This window comes from Moschus berezovskii, chromosome 26, assembly GCF_049115385.1.
Source record: "Moschus berezovskii isolate FMDL1 chromosome 26, NW_MosBer_1.0, whole genome shotgun sequence".
Lineage (NCBI taxonomy): Eukaryota > Metazoa > Chordata > Mammalia > Artiodactyla > Moschidae > Moschus > Moschus berezovskii.
This window is the reverse complement of record NC_142485.1, coordinates 29,958,185-29,968,805: the sequence shown is the minus strand read 5'-3', so window position 1 is coordinate 29,968,805 and position 10,621 is coordinate 29,958,185. Positions and strand designations below refer to the sequence as shown.

The window sequence follows — 10,621 nt, the reverse complement described above, 5'->3', positions numbered from 1 at the left end:
GGAACGGAATAAAAAAAAAAAACATGGCCATGGAAGCAAGAGCTTGTAATATACACCGTGGTGACTACAGTTAATACCATGCTGTAGATTTGATAGAAGCTGGAGTTTCCCCATGGACAGAGGAGCCTGATGGGCTACAGTCCATAGGGTTGCCAAGAGTCCGATACCACTGAAGCAACTTGTCATGTACTGGAAACTGACAAGAGAAGAGAAAGGATTGGGAAGAGAAAGGATTCTCCCCTTGAAGCCTCCAGAAGAAAAGCAGCCCAGGTCACACCTTAATTTTACTTTTGACCTCCAGAACGGTGAGATAAATTCATGTTGTTTTAAACCATTAAGTTTATGGTAATTTGTTAAAGCAGCAACAGGAAATTAATACAATAGGTACCCAATATTTTTTACGTGAAAGTGTAGAGAAAGGAACGCCTGGCAAACCATATCATGCATGCCGAGTCACTTCAGTCGTGTTTGATTCTTTGCAACCCTGTGCACTGTAGCCGGTGAACCTCCACCGACCGTGGGATACTCCAGGCAAGAATACTGGAGTGGGTTGCCATGCCCTCCTCCAGGGAGTCTTCCCCACCCAGGGACTGCACCTGAGTCTCCTGCACTGGAAGCAGATTCTTTACTGCTGCGCCTTCTGGGAGGGGGCCTTCACATGGATTTCAACATGGAGAGATGTAATTCACTGGTTCCAAAGACGGACAAAGCTGAGCACACATGTATGTAGGCCCCCTCTCATTTAATTCCTGATTGGGCCAATATGATTTGCTTTCGCCAATGGGATGTTAACAAATGTAACACAAGCAAAAGCTTAAAAAGAACTTGTATATCACATCTCTGACATGGTCATGTGAAGAGACCCAAGCAATCTCTTGAAGGATGAGAACTCAGGGAACAGAGAGAAGCCATGTTAATGGAGGCTCCATAGCCAAAGTAGTCCTAGCTTGTGCACCAGGAGATCAAAGCATCATTTGTGGCTCAAGGCAAGAAGAGGAGAACTGACCTAACTGACCCCAGACCATTGGCTGACCTGCAAAATCATAAGCATATCCAGTGGTTGTTATTTGGTGGTAGTTATATGACAGTAGATAATTGACATACTCTATTTCCCTAAGTTTCAGGTCAAAACTTGAATAAATTGAAATTATCCTCTTTTGGGGATCTACCCACGTCAATTCTTTGTCTTGATACCAGCTAATTCAGTGTACAGTACTTTCCTTTGTAACTCTCTTTCTCTTTGAAGATTAATACAAAGACACTTCTGCCGGAAAGTTTCCCAACATGAATATTTTTACTTGAGGCCCACTCAGCATAATTTATATATCAATGTCCTAAAATTTTGTTCACAGATTAGTTTTCCTTTTCCAAATGCTGTAGTATGTTTCCTTTAAGCTTTAGCAGTCTACTATTTGTTTTTAAAGTGTTTTATAATTTTTTCACTTCTTTTGAAGTTTGGCTGCACTTACAACCATATTTTCTGTAAACTACACTCTGCTTGGAAGTTTACGAGAGAGAGAGTTAGGTTAACAGACCTGTTATGTTCTTGTGGTGAATCGGCAAAAGAAACTATAATGATCTCTAGGTATTTTGATTCATGTTAATCAGTTCAGTTCAGTTCAGTTCATTCGCTCAGTCGTGTCTGACTTTTTGTGACCTCATGAATCACAGCACGCCAGGCCTCCCTGTCCATCACCAACTCCCAGAGCTCACTCAAACTCATGTCCATCGAGTCGGTGATGCCATCCAGCCATCTCACTCTCTGTCATCCCCTTCTCCTCCCACCCCAAATCTTTCCCAGCATCAGAGTCTTTTCCAGTGAGTCAACTCGTCGCATGAGGTGGCCAAAGTATTGGAGTTTCAGCTTTAGCATCTGTCCCTCCAATGAACCTATACACAATTTTACCCAAAGTGGGCAAAGGCAAACACAGTGTTTTTCTCTCTAACCCTACGACTACCTTTAAGGAGAAGTATACTAAATAGTGAATGGGCTTCCCTAGTACCTCAGACGGTAGAGCATCTGCCTGCAATGCAGGAGACCCGGGTTCAATCCCAGGGCTGGAAAGATCCTCTGGAGAAGGAAATGGCAACCCACTCCAGTATTCTTGCCTGGAGAATTCCATGGACAGAAGAGCCTGATGGGCTACAGTTCATGGGGTTGCAGAGTTGGACATGACTAAGCAGCTAGCCCACATGCTAAATAGTGAAGGGGAAGATTCATTCATAATATCGACAGAGATTGGGTGCTGTATACCTGTTTATACACTAGTACTTTAAATGTCAAATTTTCACTTAATTTATCCTTGTAGTATCCCAGTGAATTCAGACAGACACCATTCCCAGCTTACCAAAGAGAATAATGAAGATAACCCATGGAGTGTTTAATTACAAACCTGTCAGAATGTGCTGGCCATAAGGAATACAATAAATAAGGCATCTCTACTTAATTTGGTCTTAACTTAGACCTGGTAGGACTCAGCACTGACTTCGAGGAAGGGACACCTGGATTGTAATTTAACACCTGACATCTCCCTCGATACCTCCTGATCTCAGGCATGCCCTTGTATATCTTACCACCTCTCAGTGTTCCTCAAACCTTGCACAGGGTAGAAACCAAACTACTACTTTTAAGTAAATGTTTGAATTGTCGGTGCTGACTTCGCAGCAATATGACATTTGCTTTAAGGCAGTTTTCTGACCATGAGTGTACATTTCTCCAGATCTCATTCTTGGGAACAATATATAGTGTGCTGGAAAGATCATGAGTTATAGACCAGGGCTCTCAATAAATGTTAGACAGTTTCCTCTTTATTGATTATACAATTTTACCGACTTTGGTGATTACTATCAGAGAAGGCGATGGCACCCCACTCCAGTACTCTTGCCTGGAGAATCCCATGGACAGAGGAGCCTGGTAGGCTGCAGTCCATGGAGTCGCAAAGAGTTGGACACAACTGAGCGACTTCAGTTTCACTTTTCACCTTCATGCAGTGGAGAAGGAAATGGCAACCCACTCCAGTGTTCTTGCCTGGAGAATCCCAGGGACGGGGGAGCACAGAGTCGGACACGACTGAAGCGACTTAGCAGCAGCAGCAGCAGTGATTACTATAAATCACTTTGCACTTGTCAGGTGGCTGGCTGAGATACCAGCCATAATCAAAAAGCAACAAAACAAAACACTTATAAAAGCATGGCGTACAGGGACTAAGCTCATGGATTTAAACCCTGTTTTTTTCCGCGTCTCTCATATGGGGTGACTAAACGAGATGGAGTTTTTGGAAAGTACCATGACTTAGTGCTTAAATGCACAAGCCTTAGAGCCAGAGCTGCTGCTGCTGCTAAGTCGCTTCAGTCGTGTCTGACTCTGTGCGACCCCATAGATGGCAGTCCACTAGGCTCACCCATCCCTGGGATTCTCCAGGCAAGAACACTGGAGTGGGTTGCCATTTCCTTCTCCTTAGAGCCAGAGCAGGTGGGTGATAAATCCAAAGTCTGATAACTCTATAACAGTTGAGCAAGTTATTTTGCCTTCTCTGCCTCAGTTTCCTCATGGATAGATGGAGATTACATTCAGGGGTGATTGTGAAGATCAAATGAAGCATGTCTAGTGCTTAGAACAGTATCTGACACAGTTAGTGCTCAATTAGTTACTATTATTGTCAACTGCAGTAAACCCATATTTTGGAAAATTTTAAACATATATAACGTATGTCAAGCGCTCCGCATGCTGTCCCCTGCATGTAAAGGATCACAGACACACACAAAAATGTATCTTATTGTCAGTAATATCAAATTACCATGCTTTATTTGAAATAATTTGGAATTGTAGGGTACACTTTGAGGACCCCCAGTGGGATGAACATTATTTTAGGGGCAAAAGGGCTCCTTCAAGGTCAATTACACTGCTTAATTTAAAAAAAAGAGAAGACAAGGAAGACAGGAAGGTAGTAACTACTTTTGAAGTCATCCCCTGTCATCACCTAGGCATGTTTAAGTCACATCTGGCCTAAGGCACTCATTATCGCCTTGTCTTTGACTTACAAGGAATAAGAATAAAGTGGTCCATGAATACTAATATTTAAAACAATCAGCTTTTTAAAAATGACAAATGTGTGTGAACATTTGTTTTTATATAAATAGATAAAATAATTCATTTCTGTGCTGTTTTATTAGACCTTAATATTAGGGATAGTTTTTTTTTGGCCTCCTACTTCCCTTGAAATCCTCCCACTTGAAATCCATGCCATTCCAGGGAAATTTATTATAAAAACATGAATACATGGGTGGCCTTTGTATGTCTATGGACACTGGTATTTTTTCATTTGAATGATAACCTCTTGGATAATACTTTGTTTTAAAAGAATAAACAGGGAGTTCCCTTGTGGTCCAGTGACAAAGACTGCGTTCCCAATTCAGCGGGCCCGGGTTTGATCACCTGGTTGCAAGCTGGATCCCAGATGCTGCAGCTGGAGATCCCACGTGCAGCAATGAAGATCGGGTCCAGCCAAATAAATATTTTAATAGTTAAAAAAATAAATTAATAAAATTCCACTAGTTTACTTTGTAGGAATGTTGTATTTTTCTCAGTTGAAACGATAGAGATTCCTTATAGAAAAGCACAGTATAGTCACAGTATTTGAAAATATATTTTAATGCTTACTTAACTCTATTTCCTAGGAAGCAGGCTATAACTCAATGTATTGGAAAATGCTAGTGCTTTTAAACTTTTGCTTTTTGATGTCTGTCTTCCACATCCTCCATGGCACCTCATCTATTTACCCCCTTCCCTTTCTTCCCCTTTCTATTCTGGATTTGCCCCCTCTATTCTGTCACCCCCTTTTAAGTAAGCATTAATCTCTTTCCAATTCCTTCATCTCCCTTAGAATTCCTTTATTCATTAAAGATACATCTGTTTTGTTGATCATAGTATTTTCTAGTGTTTAGCATATTGGCATCTTTTCAGTAAGCATTATCTGTATATTAACGCCGGGGCCGTGGTAGGAGAAGAAAATATGTATTCTCAAAATTACTTGGAGCACTTTTACTTGCGTGTGGGCACTGGCATTTGTACTGAATCGTTGGCGACAAAAATACAGGGAGTTGGAGCCACAGTGAGGATGGCAGCTGTGCACGCCCCCTGGCGCCAGGCAGACTTTTTAGGGGGGACCTCTCTGTACCTAGGAATTTTTCAGGCAGCATTTACTGCTCCCCGTTTGCCTTGGTCCCGACCCGGAGGCGGCTGGGTGGGAAAAGGGGAAGGTTGTCAGGGGAACTGGGTTAAAAGTGAGGATCAAGAAGGGCTGCCTATTTCAAACAGCAGGTGCAAAGGAGGCAGAAATTTTGAAGGAAGGGCTGTTAAACCCCCACCCACGGGGAGGTTACTTGTTAAGAGATGAGCGGGCCGAGGATTAAGGGATCACCTGAGCTGGAGAGCTGCAAACGCTTCTGACACCTGCAGCAGAATTTTCCATCAACAGACGGTATCCCGGGGGGCGGGGACAGGAGCGCAGGAAAGAGCCGTTTTCGCGTGATTGGCGGCGCCCCCTCACCCGGAGGGGGGGCCCCCGGCGGGTGGGCGGGGCGGAGCCGGGAGGGGGGCGCGGGGGCGGGGCCGGGCGGCGGGTGGGCGGGGGCGGTGGGGGCGGGGCGGAGCCGGGCGGGGCGGGGCCGGGCGGCGGGCGGGCGGGGCGGGGACCGGGCGGGGCGCCCCCCGGCTGTCACTCAGCGGGTCGCGGTGGCTCCCCGCCCCGCCCCCTCCCAGCACGCTCTCCGGGGCCGCCCCCGCCCCCGCTCCGCCCCCTGGGCTCCGCCAGTGCCAGTCCCATCCCGGTGCGGCTACCTGGGGCGCGCCCGACCGGGCAGCCGTGGGCCCGGCGCTGGCCGGCGGCGTCTGTGAGAGCCGTTCCCTCGGGCGGGGACCGCCGACGAGGGCATGAGCGCGGACTCCTGGCTCCGGCGCGGCGGGAGCGGGGAGGGCAGGAGGCGCCGCGCGGAGGCCGCCGTCCGGGGCAGCGCCGGGGTACAGCGGGGCGGGAGATGTGCCTGTCCTTAGCGGCCCAGCAAGCAGCATGCACCCCGATGCCTCCGACAGCGGCGGCGCCGGCCTCGCGGGCGCCCCGGGCGAGCGGCGGCCGGAGCCCCAGGGGGACGCGGCGGCCCCGGGGGCGCCCGGCGGCGGGAGTTGGTGCGTGGCGGCGGCCGCCCTCGCCGCCGTGTGCGCCTCCTGCCTGCTGGCAGGCTGCTGGCCGCCGGCGGCGGGAGGCGCGGGGCCGGGCACGGTCCTGCTCAGGCTCAGCCTGTACCTGGGCTGCGCCGCGGCCGCCTTCCTGCTGGGGACCGTGTTCTCCCTGGTCTGCCGGAGCCCGCGAGCCCCGCCGCCCGACTTCGCCGCCGCCTGGAGACGGCTGGCCGCACGCCGCCGGCCGGAGGTGAGTGCTGGGCGCCCGGCCTTCCCGCCGCGGGAGGGCCGGGGGTCGCGGCCGGCCGGTCCTCTCCGGGAAGCGGGGGCTGGGCCGGGCCGGGCCCGCCGGGCGGGGAGATAGATGCGCGCGTCCTCTCGGCCCCCGCGCGGGGCTGGCTCCGGGCTCGGCGCAGGGCGGGCCGAGATGCCAGCTAGCAGGCGATGCACTTAGTTGCTCGACTCCATCCTCAGTCCCAGGCTCGGGAGCTGAATAATCCTTCCAGATCTTGGCTGTGGCCCTGCCGCGGGGGAGCGGGGCGGCCGCTGCACGCAGGCGCTGCGCCTGGGGCCGGTCATCACGCTGGCTTCTGGTAACCGTTCCCCGTGGGAGGTAACTTTTATGCCCTTTTACAGACCGGTTAACTTGGCGCAGAGGGGCTCACTTGGCTTAGGTCCCCCTCCTGGTATACCTCATGCTGAAAGCCCGGGTACGCTTTTTTTTTTTTTTTTTTAAATCACGCTGTCCTGTCTTCCGCCGTGCAGAGAAGTATCGCAGTTTCAGTGATTTAGGAAACGGATGCCCGAAATCACTGTCGTTTGCATCGAAAGGAACGTTATCATCAGTGGGGTGTGGCGATCTAGTGGAGAATGGTGGTTAAGGAATTTAGGGAAAGACAGTGTTTTAAATGAGCTCTCCGCTTCCTTAGTGCCAAACCGCTGCTTTTTTCTCTACCTCGCAAAGCTTCCCTTTCACAACCCTTGAAAAGAAACTCGGTTCTGTCGTAGCTTGACTTAACCGCTTAACTGAATTTTACTGTCATTAACCTGAAATTGCTCACTCTGGAGTAAGAGAAGTGGCTATGGCTTTATTTTGTTAGAAGCATTATTACTCCCTGGGTTTTGTGTTTGTTTATAATACGACCTGCTTCTTCTTTTTTTTAATTTCACCCTCTTCGCCAAAAGGACCCTTTCCTCAGTGTGTCAGTTCAGAAATCAGAGCTGAAATAATGGCTAAAGAGGTGTAGGTAAAGGGGCGCCCATCCCCACTAAGTTAAGCCGCTGTCAGTATGTTGAGGAACAGGAGCTTCAGTTTTCATAAATAGCCCCAAACTAGCTGTGTTTATTTCTTTTAAAAACCTTCACCCAGCTATTATCTAATTTACCAAGAGTTGGTGAGTATATGTATTTTTCCTCTTGCTTTTTCCCTAGAATGATAAAAGATCCCAAAATTTTACTGTTGATCTGTGAATGATGTTACAATTCTTTAGAGTATTTTAAGCTGTTGTAATCTAGTCCATGTGTATTTAATCGTATTTATCGAGTCGTTCACAGAAACCGGGTATTATTTTGGAAGCTGGGGTTGAATCAACAAGACAGACAAAAGCCCTGCTTTCTGGAGATTATATACTTATGGGGGAATCAGGCATTAAACAAAGAACTGCGTTACTTTTGGACAGTGATAAATGCTTAAATACTTATGAAACCAAAAGTAATTAAGAGTTAAGAGATTAAGAGTGCTTGGTGTGTGGGGGCAGGAAGTTTAGATGGTCGGGTCAGGGTCTAAGCCTTAGTATTGTCACTCCTCTGGCCTGGAAGCCTCCCTGGTTTACCTCCCTTTTTTCTGGAAAATACATTCCCCCAAAGCTCCCAGCTCACTTATACCTCTGATAAAACTTAGGTTATCATCCAGAAAGATGCTTTAGTAGAGGAAGCAGAGAAAATACTACATTAGAGGTGACAGAAAAGGAAGCAGCTTATGTGATCTCTCATGTATACTACCTGAAGATTTCAGGCAGCGGAAGAGGTATAAGTGTACATTAAGGACAGGTGATTATTGGTCATTCTTTTTGAATTCAGATTCCTACAGCATTAAGTAGGTAAATAAGTACATCAAGAGGTTTACTTTCTGTTACCTAGAATTAAAGTGTATGCACATATGCTATTCATATTTGTGTGCCTGCTCAGTTGTGTCCACCTCTGTGCAACCCCATGGACTGTAGCCTGCCAGGCTCCTCTGTCCATAGGATTTCCCAGGCAAGAATGCTGGAGTGGGTGGCCATGCCCTCCTGCAGGGGATCTTCCCGACCCAGGGATCAAGCCCGTGTCTAAAATTATTTATATATATTTACAGTACCAGTGCAGTTTACTCAAGCCTTCCGTTGTGCTGTATTTCCAATAACTTATGCATAATGTTTTAAAAAGATGCTCCTTATGAATGGAAGCATAAGCATGTGGTGTAGTGTGAAATATCTGTCAGTTCTGTGGGGGTAGGAGCTGGACCACACGGGTCATCTAACATATGTGGAGGGGGAGGCTGTTTTGTAGTGAACCAAATGGTTTCTCTTAAGATACAGTGACTACTTTACTACAGAAATTGTGATTCAACATTAAGAAAAGAATCCTCATTTGTTCTTGTATGTTTCAGGTTCTTCTAGTGTCTGCTGAGTGTGTCAGACACTAGGATCTATCCTGTCTGTCTGTCCTTTCTTTTTTCTCCCCCTTCTTGACTTTCTTCTCTAGAGGGAAAAAAATGCATACACTATTAAAAGTAGGCAAACAGAGAAGACTCAACTAGAAAGGAGAAGGTATTTTCATGTCTAGACGTGTTCAAATGCTCCTGCACGCTTTATAAGGTTGGCTGTCATAACTCTTTGTGGTTGAGATCCTTGACTGATATCTTTTGTTATCCCTTGTACCTTGCAGGAGCTCCAAAACGTGTTTGCTGATGATAATGAAAAAAATTAGGTCAGTTTGTGGTCACTAACTGAGGGCTTTCGCCTTTTAGTTAACCTGGTGTTTACTGAGCATCACTTACGTGCAAGGAATTTTATTTTACTTGGCTGGGAATCATTACTGATTAAAGTAGTAAAACTGATTTTTCAACTTGGGTAGAAAGAACATGCAGTGGTTTAGTCAGGTGGCAAAAAAAAAAAAAAGCTTTGTGTAAGGTCAGGAAGGTTGATGCTTAAGTCTTGACATTTGCTCTCTGGGCCCCACTTTAGAAAAACTTGAATTTTGTTGCAGGCCAGCTGGCTGGAGCTGTAATGCTCTGGGGTTCGCCTGCTTCTGGGGCAACAGTTGTTAGCCCTGCTTTGCTGAGTAGGCTGCCGTAGTGTGGTGCTTCTTAGTCCAAGGTTGTAGTTTGGTGTTGTGCCAGACCTATCGACTCACGTGGACCAAAGGCCTCAGATTCACTAGCTGCGGTTACCTGACCCTAGCACATGATCTAACCAAAGCAACAGCAAGAAAAACATGGGAATAATGAATCAATAGTTTAGAAATCCCAGGGACGGGGGAGCCTGGTGGGCTTCCGTCTATGGGGTCACACAGAGTTGGACACGACTGAAGTGACTTAGCAGCAGCAGCAGCAGTTTAGAAACCTTACTTTCATTACTAGACTGGCAGTACAAAGTGCATCTTCATATAATGGAAAAAAGGGAAAATAATTTCTTACATTTCGGTGATAAAAATAAGGAATAACTTTTTAAGATGTCAGTTATTCACATAGTTTATGGATTTTTCTCTTTTACATGGTAATTTATTAGATGTTTCTTGATTTACACTTGATTTACACCATTAAGTTAAAAATAAGCACTGGACAAATGAAGGAAGACTGGAGGCCTGATACAAGAAAAGTCCACAAAGGTGCTTAGTAGCATAATGGGAAACTAAAGTCCACTGCTGTGTGAAGAAAGTATTCGTGAAAGACTTTTCCAAGTTTAGACAGAAAAGTTCAAGAAGTTCATCAAACCTCATAAACATTTACTGTATATCTGCTGCATATTGCTGTTCCGATCTCGGGAGATCATTTTGGCCTAGTTAGTTGCTAAATGTCAGTGCCAGGCACATAGTAGGTTCTTTATGGGTGGATTTTTGTCCCTAATGAATGGATTATTGTTTGAGATGAGAACAGACTTAAGTATCTGACTGACATTTTTAAATTTGAAATTTCAGCCACAGTTCCCTAGAGAAGGGATCATAGTCTCACAGTGTGTAGTCGCTCAGTCTTGTCTGAATCTTTGGGAGCCCGTGGGCTACACTGCCAGGTTCCTCTGTTCGTGGGATTTCCCAGGCAAGAATATCTCAAGGTAGGTGTCACTGAGAACTTCGATAGTTGCTTTGCATTAAGTGGATGGCAGTGTTTTCAGTGTTGGGGAGGATCCAGAGATGAACAAGATGCGCTCTGTCCCTGCCTTCTCAGGCTGAGTAGATTAGATTGAT

The 10,621-nt window shown here is 46.7% G+C and overlaps 1 protein-coding gene across 2 annotated transcripts in view; it reads left to right on the top strand.

The window, feature by feature from the left end:
- Positions 1 to 5,793: 5,793 nt before the first annotated feature.
- SNX25 (sorting nexin 25) overlaps positions 5,794 to 10,621 on the top strand; it is a 99,642-nt gene continuing 94,814 nt past the window's right edge. Inside the window, exon 1 of one of the 2 annotated variants that reach the window (XM_055416413.2) lies at positions 5,794 to 6,428. In XM_055416413.2, coding sequence (XP_055272388.2) covers positions 6,069 to 6,428 — 360 coding nt within the window. In that variant the 5' untranslated portion in view covers positions 5,794 to 6,068. Of the gene's footprint in view, positions 6,429 to 6,621; positions 6,792 to 10,621 lie in introns of those variants that run through there. The other variant, XM_055416415.2, reaches the window with a different exon arrangement.